The sequence below is a fragment of the Calidris pugnax genome, unplaced genomic scaffold, assembly GCF_001431845.1.
Source record: "Calidris pugnax isolate Ruff unplaced genomic scaffold, ASM143184v1 scaffold38, whole genome shotgun sequence".
Taxonomy (NCBI): Eukaryota; Metazoa; Chordata; class Aves; order Charadriiformes; family Scolopacidae; genus Calidris; species Calidris pugnax.
The window spans coordinates 2995297-3019163 of record NW_015090995.1 but is presented as its reverse complement, the minus strand read 5'-3'; the positions used below and the strand labels follow the sequence as shown (position 1 = coordinate 3019163).

The following is a 23867-nucleotide window of genomic DNA, read 5'->3' as shown; positions in this document are numbered from 1 at the left end:
GCAGGCTGGGGTTTGAGCTCCGTTTTGGGAGAGATTCCTGCAGAAGCGGACTCGTGCGCTGGACTTTACGCCCTGTCCAATAGTCCCATTTACTTTAGTGGACCCGAGTGGTGCCCTCAGGGATGTCTGACCCCAGCTGACTCCCAGGCTCCAGGACAGTGTTTGCAGGAGAGGGGTTAGAGGAGTGCAGCATCTCACCTCAGGGGACCTGGGCAGGAGCCTCCGTGCTCCAGGGGTGGCGGGCAGGGACAGAGGGGACAGGCAGGGAGGGCAGGCCGGGCTCTGGCTTGCTCTCCTACTGCGGCTTTTTTCCTGTTTAATACAATCTGAGCAGAAGCCAGAAAGAGCAAGGTCACCCACGCTCCTCTGTGGATTGAAACTCCCCAGCCCCCTGTCTGGGGAGGCCTTTTTAAATAATGAGAACAAAACTTAAGTCAAAGGCTGACATGTCCTCGGAAGCAGTAAGAATGGTTTGTCGGGACACAGACCAGCGATTAAATGACTTTTGCAGTAACAGAAATCATCTTTAAAATATGGCCCAGCTCTACAGGTATTTATAGCTGCTGCCCTTTCTCCAGGCAGCCGGCACCCATCCCACTGGGGCAGGAATTGGATGCTGAGCTGCTCTGTGCATCTCAGGTATCCGCACAGGCTGGATTACACCCCAGGCTGGTGACTTTTCTGTGCAATCAAAAAGTGGAATGGAGCACACCGTGATAAATAAATAACAGTCCCCAGTGAAGAGCGGTGGACAAGCCCCTGGTTTTGCTGGAGGGGTTGGTTGGGTGCCCCCATCCCGCTGCCCGGGTCGTGGGGCTGCTGAGGGGCTGCCAGGGACCACGGTGAGCCCCTTGAGATTGTGGCAAGGTGGCTGCTGCTTCCAAAGCAGCTCTGAGAGAAAAAGATATGTCTTAAATAAGGCTTGGAAAGTCAGTGCAGAACCACCAGCATCGGGACACCAGGAGTGTTTGTACCGCCTACGAAGCTCGGGGTTAAGCTCTTGCTGGAATCTGGGGGGTCTGATGTGCTGGTGAGTTGTTGGGGATGGGTGGGTGCAGGCTGGTGGATACCCTCTCCCCCCTGCACCAATGGGTTCCTGCTGGAGCTAGAAACTGGGACTGGCTGCAGTTGGTGGCTTTGGGTAGAGCCCTGGGGGTATATCCTGCTTTACAACAGCATCTTCACCCCTGCTGCTGGACCACTGTCCCGCTGGGTCTTCCTGGAGTTGCTGCCATCGGGAGCGATCCACAGAAATACCAGAGTGCAGGCTGCAGATTTCCTAAAATGCCTTTTATAGAGTCACTGGGACATGGTCAGTTCCCAGGATGAGATTGGAAAACCTTGGACTTTGCTTCCTCTCCCCCCCCTGTTCTCACTGGTTGGGGAAGGCCTTAGGGGGCTGCTTCGTGTCTTCCCCGAGATGATACTTTACTTCTTTTTCCAGTGTTTTCTCACCAGCCCTTCAGCAGTTTGACTGGTGTTACATATTTTGGCTGCATTAGCTTCCTTGCGGGTTAGAAACGGCAGAAAAAAAACAACCAAAAAACTGCTTTGACCTTGGCCCGTGTGCTGAGAATGGAGCCCAGGCGCAAGTTTTTGTATCAGTAATTTCCTAGCGAAGGCTTCTGCCTCCTCCTCCTCCCTGACTATCTGGAGCACTTGCACATTTTCTGGGAGGGCTCGGAGGGGGCTGTCTCGGCAGCTCCTCTTTTCTCTCGTAAAAGAGAGGAAAGAAGAAAAGCTATTTGTGCGCGCGTCAGGTGAATTGCTTTCATCTGGGTGGCATGAAAATTAGGTGGGTTAACTGGAAAATGAAGTCCTGCCTGCAAATACTGTTTTCTTGAGTCGTGTGTGTTTGTGTGGGGGTCTGTGGGCATGTGTCGTCTTCTGCCTGCGGACGCGACGCATGGGGTTTGTGTGTGTATTGTCAGAAGATAATAGAAAGGAGATGTACAGAGAACAACTCCATCCCTTGCTTGGTGCCTGCAGCAATCCGTCTGCAGACACTGTGGAGGAGATGTGGACAAAGGGGGCTTTTGCCCCATCCTGTCCATGGGAAGGTCATAGGTGTCCCTCCCCAACTGGATGGGGCTCTGCCAGCCTCTGCCATGACGTTGTGAGGATTGCCATGAAATCAGCATCACTGCTTCTCACTGCTCTGGTACCAGCTTGAGAACTAACCCTTCCAGGTTGCACCCTGTCCCTTCTCCAGCTCTCTGGAAGTGCCAGCTCCATTCAGCGGGGCAGATCTGGGTGGCACGTGTCCACCTGGGGTCCAAAGTCTGGAGCTGTGGGTCCCACGGGGACCGTGTCCCCTTCTCAGCCCTCTCTGGGCTTTGTCCCTGCCCGTGTTCCTACACTTCAGAACGTGTCAGGTCATCCCAGTCAGCTCAGCCTGTTCACATGGATTTAGTTTTCTGGTCTTTAGTTATTTGCTTTGTTTTGATGTGTCCCCTGTGGTCGGAAAGTCTTTCCCCGGTAACACGCTCTTCCACTTGCAAAGAAATCGTTACTTCCCGATCTGCTCCCTAGTCCCCAGAAACATCTTTAAATGGTTAGAAAAAAAAGAAAAAAATAGCAGCACAGGGATTTATTTTCTTTTTCCCCTTTCCTGTTTACAGCACAGCCTGTGCCAAATGCCAGGCCCTCGGTTCTGGGTCGTTTGGGAGGGTGGCTTTAAAGGGGGGGGGGCAGAGCCGGGGTGCGGGTGGGATGGAGCATCCTTCCCCCAGAGCTGTGCCCTGCTGTGGGATGGGGCTGGGCTGAGGGACAGCCCTTCTCCCTTCATTCAGCTTGTCCTCCGTTTTGCCACGTTGGTACGTAAAGTCTTAATTAGAGCCTGAGCTGGAACAGTTGCCCGAGTCGCCGGCGCGTCGGCAGATTTCAGTGTCTGCCTGTGTTTTATGGGGGTTCCTCCCACGCACGTGGGTCCCCTGGGACCAGCTGATTGCTGCTGCTGCTGCTGCAGGGTTCCGCCCTCTGTATTTCCCAATAAATCCTTTCAGCCCCCAAAATGACAGGTCCGGCCGGCTGTGCCCTGTGGCACGAAAAAGAGCATGCTGGCATCAAGGCACCCTTTCCCAGGTCCATGCTGGGCTGGGATGCTCTGGGCTTGCCCTGAGGGTACCACTGGGGTTGGTGCCAGCATGGCTTGCTCCTTGTCCCCACCAGCCCAGCCTCACCAAGGTGCTGGGGTCCTGCCCCAGGTGTGGGCAGCTGGTAGCCATGGGCATGCACGGCCATAGGGCAACCAGCAGGGAAGGCAAGGCCACGGAGCAGGAGGACCCGGCTGGACATTAGGCAGTTCCTGCGGGATGCTGAGGAATTTGCCTCCTCTGTTGCTGAGATCAGGGCAAAGAGTGCCAAGAAGACCATAGATATGTGAAACCTTTGCTATAATTTGCGTGTTTACTCTTTACGAGATGACTCAAAGCATGATCTGCTTTGAGGGCACGGGGAGATGTTATTGTTGCGTAAGTTGTGAAGTCTCCAGAAAACAAGTGGTTTGCCAGCAGAAAAGAAGTTTTGCAGATATAACTTACACCCGATTCCAGACATAATAAGGGAAAGCATTTTTATGCCCTTGCAGCTGCGTCTCTGCAAAGGTTTGGTCTTGGTATAAACATGCCCAGTGATAAAGCAGTTCTGCCAGGAGGTTCTGGCACCAGATGAAGTTTTTACCTAGGCCAGCCCCCAGACCCCACTGCAGGCTCTGGGGGGCTGCACGGGGAGTGGTGCCGGAGCTGGCATGGCTGGTGATGCGCAGCCACCACGGCAGGTCCTGGCATCCCCCTCCTGGGAGAGGGGACGCTGATGGTGGGAACCTCTGGGACGTTGCTGCTTCTTCCTCCCTTCCCCATCCATCCCTGGTGGCTGTTGTGCTTTGCTGGGAGGAAGAGGAGGGTGCTGGTCCACTATGGTCCACTCCCCACTGGTAGGGGGGAGAGGCAGGAGCAGTGGTCCTCCCATGGGCAGCAATGGGCTGGTTTTGCTGCCTGTGCCAGCAGGTCTTGCTTGCCTGGTGTGCCCCCCGGCATCCTCCCTGGTTGGCTGCCACCAATATAAGTGGTATTTGTGGTCTTCTCCTTTTTTCCATGCTGGATTCCTCTCTTGTCTGCCATCTGCCCGTTTTCAGCTTGTGCTTCATCCAATAGAGACATAAAAATGCAGAATTTGCGGCACCGGTTTCCTTAGCAATAATTCCACTGCCAAATGAAGTGGGAAGAATATTATGTTTTATACAGTCCGCATCTGGAAGTCACTCCTGACATCCCTCAGCAATCCGACTGGGAGCCTTCCCGGTGTACTGCTGGTTTGAATGGGGCACAGGGAGCGCTGTGGTCTGCAGCCCCCCGTTTGCACCCACTTGTTTTTTTGCGTGGAATTGCCAAGGAGTGGGATTATCGGACAGGTTTCCATGAGTTCCCACAGGGGCAGTGGCAGATGCCACCTCCGGCTGTGGAGCCGATGGGGCGGTTCATGGTCCTTAAGAGGAACGCGGAGAAGGACGTGTTGCAAGTGGGGCGAGGTGTGGAGCCATATTCCCACTTTCTCATCACGGAAGAATGTGGAAGCCTGTTTTTACTAGAGTCTGTGAAACTCATGGGAGGTCAGTAAAATATAATGGTGGGTGGTTTGTGGGTTTTGCTGGTATCTTGGAAGAGGTCGGGCTCCTGGGAGAAGGAAGCATCTCAGCACCAGGAGTTTGCCGTGTTGCTAAACCAGTTTAGGAAAGCAGAAAAAAATCCGGTTTATTCAGCCAGTTTTGTTCAAAGGCTGGTCATTCAAAATACAGACCTATTCGGAGTTGAAAAAGCCAGAAAACGTGGGAGGTTTTCTTCCAACCTGTGTAGAGAATGAAGCATAAGACAAGTGGCATTCGATGGCTATTAAATCTTGGCAATCCCTTAGAAAAGGGCCAGTCAGCAGAGTTTGCAGCTCACAGATAAGCCTGACATGGCTTTAGTCAATTGATTTGAAATACAGTCTGCTTTGATAAATTTAGTTCTGACTTACCAGAAGAGCAATTTAAAACGTTCACATTTACATTGAATTTATGGACCCCTTTGAATGCAACTTGTCACGTATCACAAATAAAATATTAAGTATGAAATGTGTTGTATGCCGTTTTCTAAGTTCTAGGATGGAAAATCAAAAGTCATGGCAAGCTGTAGAATTGCTTAAAAAAGCTCAACCGCGTGTATTTACTAAAAAGGGAGATGGCTCTTGCTAACGAAAAGAACTGTCGCATCCTCTGCAGAGCATCAACATGGCCCTATTTAGAATGAACACGTTCTGCAGATTCCGCAGAGAGAAAATGCGAAGGTAGGGAATGTTACTGAATACATTCTTTGGGGCAAATCCCTGCAAAAGAGACGTAGAAAAGATAAAAATTGATTATTTAAGTGGAGGGATCCCTGTTGCCAAAATAAATTCTGATTATGTTAGAAGCTCGATATGATGTTGATTTAAATCAGCCCACCCTGGTTTTCTTTCTGCAGTACTTTATTATAGATTCTGTGGAGTTGGCTGAAGGTCCAGGGATGGCTGGAGGGGTCAGCCCGGTGTTTGGATGGAGACAGCATGACTCGGGGTGACCCCCGGTGGGGATCTCAGGGGGGGTTCTGCTGCCTGGTTCTGCTCACATCATCTCTTCTGAAGTGTTTAATAAGTATCACTTATTTTCAAAGAGGGTGGGTCTCTGCCAACAGCGCTCGGGGGGGACACAGGCCCTGAGGTTTCCCGTTCTGTTTTAGAAAGCCAAGGTTGGTGAATGAGGCTCATGATGCTCCTCCTACTGCAGGGCTGTGGAGGAGGTGTCCACGGAAGAGATGTCCTTCCAGCACAGGAATGACCTGGACCTGTTGGAACATGTCCAGAGGGGGGGCCACAAAAATGCTGCGAGAGTTGGAGCACCTCTGCGATGAGGACAGGCTGAGATAGTTGGGGTTGTTCAGCCTGGAGAAGAGAAGGCTCCTGGGAGACCTTATAGCAGCCTTCCAATATCTAAAGGGGGCCTAAAGGAGAGATGGGGAGTGGCTCTTTATCGTGGAGTGGAGTGATAGGACGAGGGGTAATGGTTGTAGACTGAAAGAAGAGAGATTTAGATTATATATTAGGAAGAAACTCTTTCCTGTGAGGGTGGTGAGGCACTGGAACAGGCTGCCCAGAGAAGCTGTGGCTGCCCCATCCCTGGAGGGGTTCAAGGCCAGGCTGGATGGGACTTGGAGCAACCTGGTCTGGTGGGAGGTGTCCCTGTCCAGGCCAGGGGGGTTGGAACTGGATGATCTTTAAGGTCCCTTCCAACCTGAACCATTCTATAATTCTGTGGGCTGGAGAGGGGCTCTCTCCTTGCCCGAGCACAGAGGTGAGCAGAGTGTCTCTGTACGGCATTGCCATCAGTGTCCCCATGCTGTCAGCACCGGCCATCCCCTGTCGTCACTCCTTCCAGCAGCTGCTGTTTTCAGTTTGAGGTCTGACAGAACTTTGTGGATTGGCCAAGTGATTTGTGGAGATACCTTGGGGACCAAATGGCCGGTTCACATGAGGTGCTCTGGCTGTGCCCCTGGAGCCAGCTCCCTTTGTGCTAGCCGACCACTGGCTCCTGCAAACCTCCCCTGATCCCTGCCAGGGAAAAGGCTCGGAGCAGGTATTGTTCTACAAAGGCTTTGAGAGCAAGAGCAGGGACAACTGGTCTAATTTATAAATGCCGTGCTGGCATTAAGATCCATGTATTACAAAAACAAAGGAACATTAATCTGTACATGAAGGGAGTGTGGAGAAAGCAGCTTTGGTCTTCTGCCCCGTGTTAATCTCTGTGGTTGCGTGAGCCCAACAAACCCTGGGAGAGGACAGTGATTCCTGCTGAGAACACCTCTCCTGCCCCAGGATTGCCACCCCAGGGATGTTCGAGGTGCCTGGAGCCACGCTGCTGGCATGACTGGCTGCGGGTCCCATCCCTTTCCCAGCCCTGTGAGACGGGGAGAGCCAAAGGGTGGCCCTGGCCAGTGGGATCAGAGCTGGCACAGGCAGGGAGATGTTTTGTTGCCTCTGGAGAATCGCTTTTCAGACCTGGCAGTTGTGAAAAGCCGCCAAGGAGCTCACATCATCTCTTCTGCAGTGTTTAATAAGTGTCACTTGTTTTCAAAGAGGGAAAGATAAATGTGGGAAAGCCAGCAGGGCAAAAGAGGTGATTCTGCCCCTCTACTCTGTTCTGGTGAGATCCCACCTGGGGAACTGCATCCAGCTCTGGGGCCTCCAACATCAGAAGGACGTGGACCTGTTGGAGCTGGTCCAGAAGAGGCCACAAAGATGCTCAGAGGCAAGGGGCATCTCTGCTGTGAGGACAGGCTTGAGAGAGTTGAGGTTGTTCAGGCTGGAGAAGAGAAGGCTCAGGGAGACTTTAGAGCCCCTTCCAGTCCCTAAAGGGGCTCCAGGAGAGACGAGAAGGGACTTCTTATCAGGGAGTGGAGCAACAGGAGGAGCAATAGTAGTTTTAATCTGGAAGAGGGTAGATTTAGATTAGATACTGGGAAGCAATTCTTGACTCTGAGGATGGTGAGACACTGGAACAGGTTGCCCAGAGAAGCTGTGGAAGCCCCATCCCTGGAGATGTTCAAGACCAGGTTGGATGGGGCTTTGAGCAACCTGACCTGGTGGGAGGTGCCTCTGCCCGTGGCAGGGGGGTGGGAACTGGAAGATCTTTAACGTCTCTTCCAACCTGAACCATTTATGAACAATTTTCCTGTAAAAGCAGACTGTTAGTATGTGATACTACAAGCCTGTGGTGCCCTGCCCAGTATGGTAACAGCCAGGGTGGTTCCTATGGGACTCTAAGCTCCCTTTCTGGCATGATGACAGCATCTCTTGGAGCATGAAATACATGGATCCAAAATATCTCATTATTTGTGATTTTCTTTATAGACACATTTTCTTTTAGTCAGCAGAGGAGATGGATTTGAGAATGGAAGATTATGGTGTGGGTTAAACTAACTTAAAAAATATTAGTTGGGACAGAGTGTTTCCTTGGGAAATAAGTCGGGGTTTCTGTGCACCGAGGACACCAAGGTCTTGTCCTTGGAGGCTCCAGGTGACTCTGCAGTCACCAGGATGATTCGGTGTACTGTGCTGATGACCTCGGGAGCGCTCGTCAGGGCTGAAGCCTGCTTGCATTACTCCTGTTTTGCTTTTCGTTCCCTTCATGCTTCATGATCAGGTGAGTTCCCATCTGAAGTAACCTGCCAATATGTTTATGCCCTCTCTTTTGATAGATACCTTCCCTGTCTGGGGAAATCAAGTGTTTCATTTTCTCTGAGTTGATTTATTCAAGCTGCTCCCTGAGCTCGCTGGCTGGAGATCAGGTTTTGAGGGAGAAGTTTTAGTCTCGGTACTGTATCCAAAATACAGAGGCCACCTGTGTGGCACAGAGGCTGCAGAATGGCTTTGCATTTTCACCTGCCTCATTTGACCTCATTAATCTCATTTTCTGCATCTTTCTGAAGGGTGAGTAGAAAGCGAGAGCAAAGGATGGCCATTAAAATCAGGAGGCTCCCTAGTGGTTTGCATTATGACATGGCCTCTGCCATCCATCCCATAAATAGGTGTCAGGTGGCTCCGTTGGTCCAGGTGGCTGTTTGGTACTGTTACCTGGGTGCCAGGGCAAACAGCAGCCAGATTCCAAGCAGGAAGGAAAAGGAGCAAAGGAAAGCAAAAGGAAAAAGAGCCATGGGCTTGTGTGGGCCTGGGCTGGTGGAGATGGGGCTTGGGCTGGTGGAGATGGGGCTTCAGCTACGGCTGGGACCTAGTGTGTGAAAAATAAACTCTCCAAAAAAGGTAAATGGGGCATTTGAAACATTAAAAAAAAAAAAAAAAAAAAAAAAAAAAAAAAAATTTTGGGATTTTGGGGAACAGAACTCCTTATGACTTTTGCATTATACAAGAACTGGATAAAAAAAAAAAAAAAAAAAAAAAGATAATGTAATTTGGGAGATTTGCGAATGGTTTTGTGCACCTGGGCTTGTTGAAGCTATTTGTGCTCCCCCCCATGAGGGATGGGAGGCAGCCTCTGAGCTGCTGCTGCCCTCTCTGCTGGAGAGCCCCATGCTGCTGCTCCTGGGACCTGCTGGTGGGAGGACCTTCTCCTGAGGGCGTGCTAGTTCTGCCTGCCCTCACTGCGAGGGATGTTTGGAAAAACCTCTTGTCATCTGCTAATGTTTATTTAAATCCAATGAAGATCAAGTTCCCATATGTGTTTACCACGGCCATGTCCCTGTTGTTCACACTGTGCACCGTGCTCTGCTCTCCCCGAGATGCTATCTCGCCTCTCCGCCTCCAGCAGTCATACATGAAAACAAGGCATGGTCAGTTTAGAAACATATTCAAGGCTATTTAGAAAAAAGGAAATAAATTCAGTGTACAAGGCTGCGTGTTTATAGATTAAGCTGCTCAAAGCATTTTAACAGATGGGATGCTTTAAAGTTCCCGTGCAAGCCTTGTTATCTGGCTCGGGGCGGCTCAGTGGCTGTGGCCTGAAGGTTCGGTTCAGCTCTGGCTGAGGCCAGGGACAGTGAAACAGGGGTGTGCAAGAGGACACGAGACTCGTGCCTGAAATAGACAGTCCTGCTCTTGGCTAAACGTTGGTCTTACCGCCTCGGTGGGAGTCACAGATCTCTGTGCAGGCAGGGGCCAAGCAGCTCCTGCATTGACGGGAAGGCAGTTCTTTTTAATACTGCATTTGAAAACATCATGCCCAGATGATGCCATTTTAAAGGCAGCATTTACTACTGATAACATCACAATGTCTCAGAAATGGCAGTGCTTGCAATGACTGGGCAAGATTCCGTGTCATCCGAGTTTGTGTCCGAGCACTTATTTCAGTTCAGGGCTCAGCATCTTCTGGAGCATTATAACCAGGCAGATTTTCAGACTGAGCGTGGTGAAGGTGCAAAACCACCAGCCGCTTTCCCCAAATGTGTGCTCTGCTCTGGGGATTCCCAGCTGATGGCTGGTGGGACCAGGATGAGCTGGGATGCGCAGCAGCCGCTGTGGGTGGGCAGCCAAATCCCAGTTAGGGATTCTCCGAAGGCCAGCCCAGCTGAGTCCCCGTGTTTGCAAATCCCCCCATTGTGCTTTAGCAGATGTGTTTCTGGATGTGGCAGCTAAATCCTGAGGTGGGTTCTGAGCCCGACACCGAGTGGTTGACCCGGTGAGCTGGTGGCACGAGGAGGCTGTGCCAGCCCTTGGGGCACAGCCGTGCAGAGAACAACGCGGCCGCCTTTCACTCCAGTCTGGTGGGTTGTTCTCCTGGAGCTGATAGAGTGATTTTAACACGGAAGATGCAGTCCAATTTAAGAGTGAAGGAGGTGGAAGTTGTGTTTGTTCAGTTGTGTCAGACTGATGGGAAACAGAGTCTAGGGGAGTTGGACTAGATGGTCTCTAGAGGTCCCTTCCAACTCCGTCAATCCGTGAATCCGTGAGAGGGAGTGTAAGAAATTCACACCGTGTTATATTAGCACGGTGAATTGCTTAATGAATTAATCTTATTCAAGCAGGTAGGCATGGGCTACAGAAGCCATGCAGATAAAGCAGTGAACGTACTCTTTTGTGGTCTGTCTTTGGAGTCAGAAGTCTTGGGCAGGGGGAAGTTGTGCCTTGGCTCCTTCTGGGGAGTGTGTGCCGTCTCTTGCTGAGACGGAAGCTTTCTTTGTGGGTTATGAGAAGTGGTTGACTTTTCTGTTATCCATGATTGCTCTTGGGTTTCTGGGTATGTTATGAAACCTGGGCTGTTGGGTGAAATCAGCTATCGACAAACGAGTGCTTGCACTGCAAAACCATAGTTCCTACTCTACAGAAATATTTGCGTATGGCAGGAGCTCAATAGATTCTATTTGTTTCCTCAAAGAACCCTTCTGAAACGACAGTGAAATCCTTCCTGTAGCCGTAAGAGAGATAGTGAGGTTGTTTTTTCTCTCCCCCCTCTTTTGTGACCAGCCCTGACCTTGGCCTTCAAGCCGTGTGCCAAAGCTGGAATCTGCCCGACGTCACGGGCTGCACCAGTTGTGTCTGCCCGCGCCGCGCTATCGCCCTGCTTTGGGTTTCGGAGGCGGTGTGACACTTGCCATATATCGTCCAAACTGCGGTCCCGCATTCAGGAGCCCTCCTCAATGCTCTGGGTGGATCAGTGGGGACCCACGGAGAGAAAACTTCTGCTGGGAAGAACACTCTGGGCAGCCCCGGGTGATGCTGCTGCCGAGCCACCCCTCCGGTCCCCTCCCCGGGGGCCAAGGAGCTAAAAACACCGCTGATGGCTGGATCCCCCCTGTAGGTGGGTGTCTGGGGCTGTGCTGCCAGTCCACACACCCCTGCAGCCTCTGCAAGCCATCTTTTTGGCTCATTGCAGTGTTATTACCTACATATTTTGAGAATGCCTTCAAAAGGTCTCTTGGAAACTGGAAAGTAGATTGTTAAAGGTACCATTATCACAGCTCACGCTGAGTTGCCCACATTTGCAGTTATATCTTTTTTCTTACCATTTTCCCTCTAAAATAAAAAAGAAAATGTAAATTGGCGTCTTTTTAAAATCAAAGGGCATTCCTGGGCAAATCGTTCTGCTCTGTGGACAGTGGCTGTCGGTAATAGAGGTGCAGGAGAGAGCTGGAAATGGTGTTGGTGCTGCCAGGGCTGGAGCCGAGCTGCTCTCCAGCTGCCAAAACATCAGCTCCCGAGGGCTGCTCCCTTGTGCAAACCCCGAAGGCAGGAGGATTAGACCTGGGATGAGCTTGTCTCACAGCCAGGATTAACCCTCAGGGTCTGGCAGCTCCCTCTGATTGCCATCTGTAAGTGGGTGGCAGGGGGGTGAGACTGGCCGAGCACAAGAGGAGGCTTGTGGGGAGACCCCCAGCACCCCTGGGATGCTCTGCTCAGCACCCTTCATAAGCAGATGCCACATGTATAGGTGCACTAGATAGGTATATGAAGGCATATTTCTGCTTGCACAACTCTTCTGCAGAAATAGCTATTTTAAAAGCTGTTTAAAATTGCTAACCTACTTTGCAGCTTTGAATAATTAAGCCTCAAAAATACCCCGAGGTCTTCTGGGGGTCCTGCTTCTCTCATCACAGCAGCTGCTGCTGGGAGAGTCGCTTTTGCTCCTTTCCAATCTGAAATACATAGTGCAAAGAGCAAGGAAAGCACAGTATGGAAGGCTTTATGGAAAAACAGAAATTAGCCCTTTTCAGATTTCTGATTGCGTAGAGAGGAGAAAAAAAAGGTAACGGGTCATTAGAGGAAAGGTCTGGTACTGCTGGAATCTGAGAAATTGCTGGGTAAATAAGACATTTTTAGCAACGCTTTTGTATCTGCTGCTGGTTATTTCTTAGTAGTGCTTGCTCGAAGTAGCACCTCGCAGCGAGTGCTGAGGCTGTGTAGCCTTGGGGTTTGTGGCGTGAGAGAAATGAGGGGGTGCCCTGGGCTGCTGCTGGGGATGGGAGAGTGGAATTGCACTGGGAGGCAAGGCAGGGAGATGCCCATTGCATCAGGACCTAACCATGGCAGGTATGTTGCAGCCAACTGTGTCTCCTCCGTTTAATGGGTAATTCAAGAAAAGCCTTGGAAATTGAGATTGTCAGGGACGAGTGGTTGAGCAGCATCTCCAGATGAATCACTGATTCTGATTGCTGCTGCTAAAAAGATTAGAAATCACTCAAAATGTTTCTTGCCTTAAGAAGAGAGGATAAAATTGCTGCTCCAGTTATTAACCTACAATTTAAGTAGGATCTGCATAGCTCTCATGTGAGGAATAGAAGATAGCAGCCTTCTTGAAGGACACAACTGAGAGCAGGATCAGAGGAGAGAGGCAATCATGGGTTTTGGTCTCCCCAAACAATTGTCCCATCTCACTCTTTGCTGTCAAGGTGTGAGGGGCTTCTTCAGCAGAGAGCCCCCACCTGTGCGAAAGGCAAACGGTGCTGGTAGTTGGGTCACAGAGTTGATCTTTGGTTGAAATTAAGCATCCCAGTAGTAGTTCACGTAACAGTAGCAACAGTCCCTGGAGTCCTGTCTGCACCTGCGGGTATTTTTCAGCCCATGGTATGGTTTAAACCAGTCAAATCACGGAATCACGGAATTGTCAGAGTTGGAAGGGACCTCTAGAGATCATCTGGTCCAACTCCTCTGCTAAAGCAGGAACACCTAGAGCACATTACTGAGGACTGCATACTAGTTCCTCGTCTGTTCTTGAGGAAACACTTGTCATTTGAAACCCTCTGTCTGCTTAGTTTCTTGGGAAGGAAACGTGGGGACAGAGTGTATTCTCAGCAAGTTCGCTGATGATACCAGACTGGGAGGGCTGGCCGACACTCCAGAGGGCTGTGCTGCCATCCAGCGTGACCTGGACAGGCTGGAGAGCTGGGCAGAGAAGAACTTACTGAGGTTCAACAAGGGCAAATGGAGGGTCCTGCACCTGGGGAGGAAGCACCCCAGGCACCAATATAAGTTAGGGGTGGATCTTCTGAAAAACACAACTCAGGAGAAGAATCTGGGAGTCCTGGTGGATGGCAAACTTTCCATGAGCAAGCAATGTGCCCTTGTCATCAAGGGGGGCAATGGGATTCGGGGCAACATCGGGAAGAGTGTGGCCAGTAGCTTGAGGGAGGTCATTCTCCCCCTCTGCTCTGCACTGGGGAGGCCACAACTGGAATCCTGCGTCCAGTTCTGGGCTCCCCAGTTCAAGAAAGACAGGGAACTACTGGAGAGAGTCCAGCGTAGGGCAACAAAGATGATTAAGGGATTGGAGCACATCCCTGATGAGGAAAGGCTCAAAGAACTGGGGCTCTTTAGCCTGGAGAAGAGAAGGCTGAGGGGAGGCCTTATCTACGTTGACAAGTACCTAAAGGGTGGGTTGAAGGAGGATGGAGCCGGACTCTTTTCAGTGGTTTCCAGTGACAGGATGAGGGGCAACAGGCACAAGCTGGAACATGGGAAGCTCCATTCAAATATGAGGAAGAACTTCTTTAGGGTGAGGGTGGCAGAGCCCTGGAACAGGCTGCCCAGGGAGGTCGTGGAGTCCCCTTCTCTGGAGATCTTCAAGCCCCACCTGGATGCTCCCGAGTGATGTGCTCTGGGCAACCCTGCTTTGGCAGGGGAGTTGGACTAGATGGTCTCTAGAGGTCCCTTCCAACTCTGACAATTCCGTGGTTCCTTGAAACCAAAAGGGAATGGATAGTCTGGGCTAAATTCTCTTATTACCAGAATTAAAGAGCTGAGCGAAAGGTGATTAGCTGGCAGCTGCCCCTACACGAGTGCGTCATTGTCCTTGCCACAGTTCTCCTGAAAGGCGATTGCTCTTTAAGCTCTTCCCACCATAAGTAGTTTTAATCCCCATGTCTGTGGGACTGCTGCCTGTGCCAGGGCAGGTTGCAGGATCTCCCCGTGTTTTGGGAGCAGTGAAATGAGTCGGGGTGGGGAGAAGGAGGAGGGAGAGGGATGGAAGAGGTGGGGGGACCGGCCGACTGCCCCGGTGCCTGCTGCAGCCTCAGCCCAGCAAGCGGGGGGCATCCTAAATCACTGCGGAGATGGAAACCCCAGGGGAAAAGCTGCTGATTAACATCCGACAACATGCAAATCTTCCCTTAATTAAACCTGCTGCTCTTTCGGTGTGTGAGATGTCCCCTTGCTTGTGCTGTGCCCTGGAGGTTGGAGCTGCCACGGGTGGCAGTTGGGGGCAGAGGGGCTGAGAAGCAGGACGGTGTTCCCTTGCCCCCGGGGTCTGTGTTGGCGTTTGGCCCCTTCTTCTAAAAGTTGCAAGGCTTTTCAGAAGATACATGGTGTGGGTTCTGCCTGCCGTCTCTCCCAGGGCTCTTCTCTGTTTCTGTGGATTTTGGGTTTGTTCACACTGTGGGTTCAACTGGGGCTTTTCAGAGCATAAAGACTTTTTCCAGAAGTCCCGGCGTTGTTACATTCGCTCTTAATATAATTTGATATCTAAGAGCTCACCTGCAAGCTTTCAAACAACCTCAGAAGCCAAAAGCAGATCTAATTTTGACCAAAAAAGTTGCAGTGACCTGCTGGCTGTTAGAAGCTAATTGCTTCATTCAGTGTTTTGACAAAAAAAGCGTGTTTTAGCAAGTAACTTACCATGCTATTGCTCCCCGTGCTGCCTGGGCATGCGTTGGCTTGCGGTTCTGATAATCACCTCTCGTGCTGCCGTGCCTTCCAAAAAAGCAGCTTCTCCTTAGATCTGATCAAGCAAGTGTGTGGGAACGTGTCAGGAGTGAGGTGGCAGAGATGGGTACCAGCCAGGAGAAAAGGATTTGGGCATGGAAGGAAGCGTGAGGAACACGTGGTCGGATATGAGGGCTGGCTCTTGGAGTGTCTCGATGCTGTGGTTGACGTGGCTGGTTGGCACAAGTCCTCCCCCAGGGTCCTGGCTCATGGGGATCCAGCCCCACGTTGTCAGCACAACTCTATGGGCTGTGCTGGCCAGGGAGCAGTAGGAGGGGGGGTGGTGGTGGACCACCGCAGTCCTCTCACTGGGCTTGGCACCTGCTTGGCTTGTGCCAGGGCTGCAGGAGGCTTCCCCAGCAGAACTTGGAAGCAGTTGTGTCAAAACTGATGGCTGGGGGGAGGAACAAGAGGCAAAGATGACCCAGGTCCCCGTGGGAGTCCATGCTCTGCCCCTGGTTTCTGTCCCCAACCTTGTTTCTAGCCCGAAAACCTTAAACGTGTTGTTCAGACTGCTGAGCTGGAGAGTGGAAAATGTGAAGCTCTGTAATCCACACTGACCCTCTTCCATCATTTAATCGTAATTATTATTTGACAGACCTTTTGCCACTTTTATTTTTGGCTCCGGGGTTTATTTTCACCATTCGGTGGTTGGCAGCGCCGTGCTCTGCCCATGGGGCCATTCCAGGGCCGGGACCTTGGTGGCACTATCCCAATGTACCCTCTGTGGCTGGGAGACGTGGAGGTAGTGCCTTTAGTCATGGGGTGGGTATAAACAGGAGTCTACTTGGACACATTCGCTCTGGCTGGTTTTAGTAGTCATGTGGATGAGCAAGGCATCCTGGAAGAAAGTTCAGTGCAGCCATTGCTGGGTGTTGACAGAGGGGATAGGTAGAAAATAAGCAAGAGAAAAAAAGGAAAAGAGTAGCTTAAGGGAGTTTGATACCTTAGGAAAAACTAATTTGTTTAAATTAAGAATCAGAAGGATAGATATGTCTGTAGTTAAGTGACAGAGAATGACTTTAATGGAGTGGGATCATGTAGCTTAATGAGCATGCAGAGTCCTTTCTTGATGTACAAGCCTCACCCTTGAAGGCAAAATTACATGACAACTGCCAACAGCCAGTCCTGGTCGTCTTCTCTTTCTAGGCTTTGCTGTCACCACGCCTGTACTTTGTCACACATTGTACTTAGGGGGAATGTCAGGAGGAGCACCCCAGCACAGTATTCTGCGTGGTCAAAGCGAGGTTTGGCTTAGTTATCTCTTGCCTCCTTTCTAATCAATGCTTGGCTTGTCCCATCACTGAAATTTGGGTTATGCCATGAAAGCTGTTCCAAGTGCCATCCGCTGAGCTCACCCACAGCTCACCCTGACCTCATCTGCTGACCCTTTCCCTTCTTCTCTTTCTCTTTTACACTGCAGGTTGGAGACTGGCCATGAACATGTCTTGCCCATTGACTATTACTTTCCACCTCAGAAGACTTGCCTGATCTGTGGAGATGAAGCGTCTGGGTGCCACTACGGAGCCCTCACTTGTGGTAGCTGCAAAGTCTTCTTCAAACGAGCGGCTGAAGGTAATGCATACAGAGAGGGGAGGGAAAATCACTCCCACCTCCAAGTGTTGGCTTTCTCTTGTAGTAGCTTAAGAGTCAAGATATACTGACACAAGTTCTCTTATCAGCAGTCAAGTCATTAACATATAAGCACTGGAGGCGTTTGCAGCATCATGATATGCTTTCTTCTTCTTGAAAGATGTTGAACAACCTTGCTTTGGGGAGCCTGCCAAGCCTAGAGGACTGATGCAGGAGTGGTGGGGACAAAGTGTGGTAGATTTCTAAGGTCTCTTAAGCTAGTAAAGGAGAAAATTCAAGGATAAATTGATTTCTTTGTCATATGTTTGTCATTCCACCTGACAGATTGCCCTCAAAAAGTAGTCAAACCAGTTTGCAAAACAGTCCTTTTCAGTGCCTGATTATCTTAGTGACCTGGTGAGACATCGGAGCAGTCAGTGTCTGCTTCTCCTCTGGACTCTCAAGGGTGCTTTAAGTCCCCATCATCCCTCCTGTGATCTCAGACCCACAACTTCAAATTTAGGGGATGCTTTTCCTCTCCTACATCCCTCTCAGAGGGTCACTTTTCTCAATACCTGCAAAAGGGCAGAACCATCTGTTCAGTGAGAGCCGTGCTCTACCCTTGGTGTCCAAGCAGTTGGAACTGGATGATCTTTAAGGTCCCTACCAACCTGAACCATTCTATGATCTCTGGGAGCAGGAGGGACTGCAGTTCCCAGTGGTGGCCAGTGACACAGGGATGGAGGCTTCTGTCTCTGGCTTGTCTTGCTGTGACCTTCTCCTCCTGTGCCTTATGTCACCCCTCTGCTGAGCAGAGGTCCCAAACTGATGGGTGCTCAACTGCCGTTGTCAGAGCACTGATTTCGGGTTGATTCCAGCATTATCCTGCACATTTTCCAAGTCGCGTTTTCCCTCATTCATCGTGCATACCAGGAGTGAACTTGCCAGCACTGCTTCGGAGAAGAATCGGGGCTGTGCAATAGAGGACAACAGCATCCTGTTGCCATAATAAGGCAGTCAAACAATATTAATAGATAATAAGTTTGGCATAATTTCCCCAAGTAAATCATTTACAGATATGTCTCTTTGCTATACACTAATTCTGTGTAAGGCCAGATGGATTGGCTTGTGCAGCCAGAGTAAATAACAGATGCTTGTTTAAGTCAGCAAGTTATTGTTGATTTATAGTAAGTGGAGTCTTGGCTCTCTCTGTTAGATAAAGTGCTGTTGAAATACCCGGTGTCAGCTGGCGAGTCCCAGAAGGGTGCTTCTCCTTTTACACCAGGGTGGGCTCCATCCAGCAAATGAGGGCTGTGGGATGTCCTGGGGGAGAAGGGGCAGCTGGGCTGCTCGCGCAGCTCATTATCACACACTCTGGTGGTGTTTCCCTCTCTTGATTGGGTTAGATCATTAATTTAAATCGTATTTATGCCTCTTAGCAGTTAAGCCTCGAGGTATCGCCGGGGATTAGAAGTGTTTGGTTGCATTAGGAGCGGGCGGCAGCAGCCCTTTGCCTTTCTTCTGGGTGAGACCATGGAGTGAACCGTGTCCGCAGTGAGGAGCAGCAGCGGTGGGGGGGACCTGTCTGAGCATGAGGTTTCACCTTATGTTACCCTCAGGTACATGGACGGAGTCTTTATTTTGGAGAAGAGACAGTAAATCAGAGTCCATTATAAATATTGAATGCGGGGTGGTGTTAGCTGGTGATTTATATCCTAACTCTTGGTGGTTTTCCAGCAGACCTTTCCTCTTTCACAGTTGAGGAGCAATATTGCAAGCTGATATTTCAGCGTGTTCTCATGCTTTAAAGTCCATAAAATGCATCTCCGAAACCCTTAGGTCATCTTTGGAAACTTTATACAACAGCAGATCAGAAAGCTTCCCCGATGAGAAAAGAAAGCTTTTCTTCTGCCTCTGTGACCATCCTGTTACTGGTGTAAACCAGCAGCCTCCAGTGGGTCAAAGAAGCAATGGACTGGGAACCGAAGAGCAGCACAAACAGATCTCCTCAAAGGGAATGGAGAATAGCTAGATATGTAGTTTTTCTTTTATCATATTCTTTCCTAATATAATACTGAACTAATTTGACAGTAATTCAGGTATATTGATGAAAGCTTCTAAGGGATTAGAAAGGGAAAAGATTTAAAAAAAAAAAAACAAGTGTCAATATTGATTCCTCTTCCCTTTCAAAACAAGCTGAGGGATTCATGTAGTTTCCAATAGAGCAGATCACTCCTGCTGTGATAAAATATTTGGCAGATATGAGGTTTTTTTCGAGCTCAAGTCCAATTGGTTCTTCCAGAAAGATCCTTCAAGAGTTAACAGAAAAGGCACGAATGTTTTCCTGATCTCTTTCTGTCAGCTCCCTCAATTTATAGACTATCTCGAGATGTCCAGGATATATATAGGCAAGCTCTAAAATACGGCCTGCAGATTCTTCAGCTGTGATGTGGACTTCTTCACTTGCAAGATGGCCAGCCTCATTTTTGTAATTAAACTGGGCATTTGTCTCTCCCTTTCCCTTACCCTCTTCAGTATTTGAGCACTGAGGGATCCAGAGGGTTGGGGCTCGCTGCCCCGGTGAGAAGTTCTGCTGCTCTTCTGCTGCCAGACACACTCACAGCCTGCAAAGGAGGGGGAGGACTCTTTCTAATTCCTCTTTCTCCTACAATAACAAAGGTTTGGTAAAGAAAAAGTGCATCCACCTCAGCAGAGGTTTAGCTTTTCTCGACATGCATAGGCAAGTCATCACTTTGCACAGTTAAGGTCGCTCAGATGAGTTGAAGACATCAGGGTTTGGTCCTCATGGTACCACAGTTGTCCCTGAAACAGGAAAAACACAACAGCCTTCTAAATCAATTGGCAGTCCAGGTGTTTCTGATGTGCCATCCCCTCCAGGAAGGGAGTAGTCTTTGTGTCCCCTCCAATCCATCCCTGAAAAATGGTAGAACTTCCTCATCCCCCCATGATTGCAGGAGATCTGGTAGCCGTCTTGGCCAGTTCAGAGCCGCCTCGGTGCAGTGTTCCTGGCAGCGCAGGGCTGGGATGCTTTAGGCCGTGTTTCTGACAGGGCTGCCTTTAAATAGCAGAGAGCTAAATGAAAAAAAATATCACAGTATTTGGCAAATTTCCTCTTGGGCTAACAGCCAGACTGCTGTGCAGGCTGTCCCGATTCCCTTTCGGTCGCTCTCCATATGGATAATTGTTTTATGTCCTGACCTGCTGGGGACTAGCCTTGCACCGGAGAAATGTCTCCGGGCCAACTCAACACTTTCTTGCCAGTTTTCAAGATGACAACAAGTTAAAGTTAACTGTTTTCCAAGACGATCACTGTGTTTTAAAGTTCCTTCTTTTTCTTCCCGTGGCTGATCTGTCACTATGCAAAAGAATCGTGTCTGCAAAAGACTTATGTGGTGCTGCAGCACCATGATGCTCCTGCTGCAGTGGTGGGTTTCTCACTATCCAATGGGTATTATTGGCCTTAAAAATCCATGGGAAGAGCAGAAGGTGGAATAACCCGCCCTTGGAAAGCTCAGGACCTCCTGGCACAGTGTGATGTCTGTCTCCTGCGTGTCCCCCTGCCAGGTGGGATTGCTCCTCTCTCCCCTTGGTGCCCACAGACCAGGTCCTCCCAGTGCTTCTCAGTGGGTGACCTGGTCTGTTGGCACCTGGAGAGGGGGTGACAGCTCTCTGTGCTGTGCCACAGATAGGCAGCTGCTCATGGCTTCAGCCTGGGCTCCAGCAAGCTGTCAGTGAAGTGTCAGCCATGACGCTGTTTGGAGACTGAAGCAGACAGTTTGTCTTCAAGGAGGCTCAGGAGTTAAAAGGTTATGGTTTTGTCTTGTTGCCAGAAAGCTGAGCAATTGGGCCACGAAGATGCTCAGAGGGCTGGAGCACCTCTGCGATGAGGACAGGCTGAGAGAGTTGGGAGGTCCAGCCTGGAGAAGAGAAGGCTCCGGGGAGATCTTATAGCCTCTTTCAGTGCATAAAGGAGCTACAGGAGAGATGGGGAGGGACTCTTGATCAGGGAGTGGAGCCATAGGATGAGGGGTAATGGTTTTAAACTGAAAGAAGGGAGATTTAAATTAGATACTAGGAAGGAGTTCTTTCCTGTGAGGGTGGTGAGACACTGGCCCGGGTTGTCCAGAGAAGCTGTGGATGCCCCATCCCTGGAGGGGTTCAAGGCCAGGCTGGATGGGGCTTTGAACAACCTGGTCTGGTGGGAGGTTGGAGGTTCGCCTTGGCTTGCTCTGGGCTTCTTGCTGGATTGTCTCCTGTACGGAGCTGTCACCTGCCCATGCTGTTAGTTCACCAACATCTGTAGCTTCCACGCTGGTGTTTCTCTGGCTGGCTCGTGTTTTCACTTGCAGACCATGATTCTGGGTTCCCTGGAGAGCTTCCCCCTTGCTCTTCCCGCAGCCAGCCCTCCTTCCCGGCCACCCCGGGGCTGCCGAAGTCACTGCCCTGAGAATGAACTGGAACTGGTGCTGGAGCCCAGACTCTGTCACTGGGGCTGGACGCTTTCCTTTTGTTTATTTTAACCTTCTGGTAAATACAGGCGACTCTTAAGAAAATGAATTTGCAAAGATAGTTTATTAATAATGGCTTAGTTGTTTTTACAGAAGAGCACCAGAAACCCTGTGGTTAGAAACCCTGGGGGATTTGCTTTCTCAGAAAGCTTGGCCTTATCCCCAAGCTGTTATAATTTGGTTTATGCCCTGAAATACGAGGATATCTCTCTCTTCCAAAAGGCATTTAAGGGGTTTTCATATTCACAGTCATAAATCTTACTCCAGATGTTTGCATAGATTACTTTGCTTTCTGGAAGAGAAAGCTTCTCTAAGCACAACAATTCATGTGACAACAGGCTTTTAGTTAAATAACTTCTCTGGACTGAGCAACTAATCTTTCTCTGTAAATCTGTATTTTCAGTCAAGGCAGGAGAACTGCTGTTCCCCTACTGCCTCTGCTGCTGATGCTCATTGCAGGTGATGAGCAGGAGGACTCGGTGGTGGCAGAAGTGTCTTTCTGCCTGGCATGAGGTGGCACAGGAGGGATCTGGAGCCAGCAGGCATGTTCCCAGTGAAGGGGACAGTGGGACAGCAGTGTATAAGGGGGGACCTACAGCAGGCTGCAACACCCTTGGTTGCACAGTTGTGATCTCCTGGGAGTCTTGTGCTGGTCTGACACAGCAGAGAGGTGCTGAGTACCTCTGTAGCTTCACTTCTCACCTACGTGCATGTCAAACAGTGTCTGGAGCAGCAGGGAAGGAGAGGGGACTTCCCGAGGTGCACATCTCTGGTTGTTGAGCAGAGAGGATGGGCACAGGGGGTTCAGGATGGTTGGTTTCACCAGGGCAGAGACCTCTCCTGGGTCTCAGATTCCATTCACAAACCTTATCCACAGCTGGGGATAGTAGTGATGAGGGTGCTGGGTTTCTCCAGCAGTTAAACAGGGAATCTCTGCATCCCTAGGAATTAGGACAAGAATAGCAAGCAGCTTATATCTCATGCTGGGCAGAAGCAGACTTAGGAGTAGCCGTTGCATGACCATTTGTTTCCCTTTTTGTTAATGGCTAACAGCTTAAAATAAACAGTGCCAGGCTGTATATGTGCAGTTAACAGAGAATCGGTTCCTGCCCCAAAGAGTTTATTTTGTGAACCAGGAAACAGGCCCTTCGCTATTTCAGCAAAATCACTGTACTGTGACCGTGGGGTGAGTTGTTGACTGAATGCAGCTGAAAAGCCTGCGTTCACCCCAGCCCATGGGCAGGGAGGTGAAGCTGTCACACAGACTCTTCTCATGTGCCCAATTTGTGCATTTTGATCCCGGGGGTGGGGCACAGGCACTGAGGCACCTGCCTGGATTCAGCTGGTGGGAGATCGCTCCCTCTCCGTGTCCCTTCCCAGCCCTGCCAGGGGTGGTGGATGCTGCTGAAGAGCTGCCTCATCCAGCAAGGCTTGGACCCGGTCCCCAAATCTCATCCGCCCCCTGCTCCCCTCCCGTGGGTGCCCTGGGGGGATGGAGTGGGGTGGGGGATGAGCCTGTGCATCCGACGCTGCCCGGAGCGTGGGGGAGAGGAGAGGGCTGGGGCTGGTGGATGTTCCTCCTCTGGGCAGAAGAATTTAGATAGAGCCGTGCCTGGCCCTGGAGCGTCCTTGGGGAGCTGGGGCAGTCACTGCGCCGCCGTCCCTTCCTAAAGCCATTCACAGGAGAGGCTTGACCTTTTTAAAGATTTTGAGCTGCTATTGTTGCAAAAAAATGCTGTAGTTTAGACTAGAGAGGCAAGATAGGGATAGGAGCAGGAGCCGATGGGTGAGCAGGAGGGTTGTGGGGTTGCTCCCAGAGCAGCATCACTCACAGCAACCCGACGGCCTTGGCCAGAGACCGAGTTGGCCCCGTGGGCTGGGCTTGAGCCTTCCCAGGTTTATATTCATGGTAGTTTTGATGGGCTCCGGAGCATCCCGGTGTCAGACGTCGTCACGAGAGAGGAATCCTGCAGTGCAGCTGGCGGGGACGGAGAGCAACATCACCTTACAGCTCCCCATGCCCATGCCTGAGAAAGTAGGGCGCCCATTCCTCTCGGATGCGCGCACATAAAGAGGTCGAGCGGGGAGCGTACGGCCTTGGCACTCCTTTCCCATAGCACAAAAATAACTCCAAGTAACCCAGTTTCAGCTGAAGTTGTTTATTACTCAACCTCCTCAATGAACTGTCGAAAGGGAGGATGGTGCTTGTGTTCTCCAGGGTTTGGTGTAATCGCCGCTTCTGAGGCTTGCCTAAGTGTCCTTAACGCTGCTAATGAGCAAAGGGAGGGGGGGATGAGACGAGGTGCTGATGAGAATGGTGCTAAAAGGGTTTAGCAAAGTGTCACGTGCTGCAGGTAATGCAATCTTGCCCCATTAGGTCTCCAGTCTTTACAGCTAAGGCGCTGGGGGTGGTGTGATGATCAGCTTTTAATGGGGACGATTCCAAGAAGTGCAAATGCATTTTTGCAGCCCTGTGCACGCCCCGTGTGAGGAGGAGTTGGTTTGTACACCCCGCCTTCGAATGATGTTTCTGGTCATTCTGTGGTG

The 23867-nt window shown here is 50.6% G+C and overlaps 1 protein-coding gene across 2 annotated transcripts in view; it reads left to right on the top strand.

Annotated features, from left to right (window-relative positions):
* The window catches only part of AR (androgen receptor), a 60228-nt gene that overhangs the window by 15834 nt on the left and 20527 nt on the right, over positions 1 to 23867 (top strand). For both annotated transcript variants that reach the window (XR_001413433.1, XM_014954960.1), the window contains exon 2: positions 16643 to 16794. Coding sequence is in view for 1 of the 2 variants with exons in the window: in XM_014954960.1 (XP_014810446.1) it covers positions 16643 to 16794 (152 nt within the window). In the remaining variant the exon portion in view is untranslated. The remainder of the gene's footprint in view (positions 1 to 16642; positions 16795 to 23867) is intronic.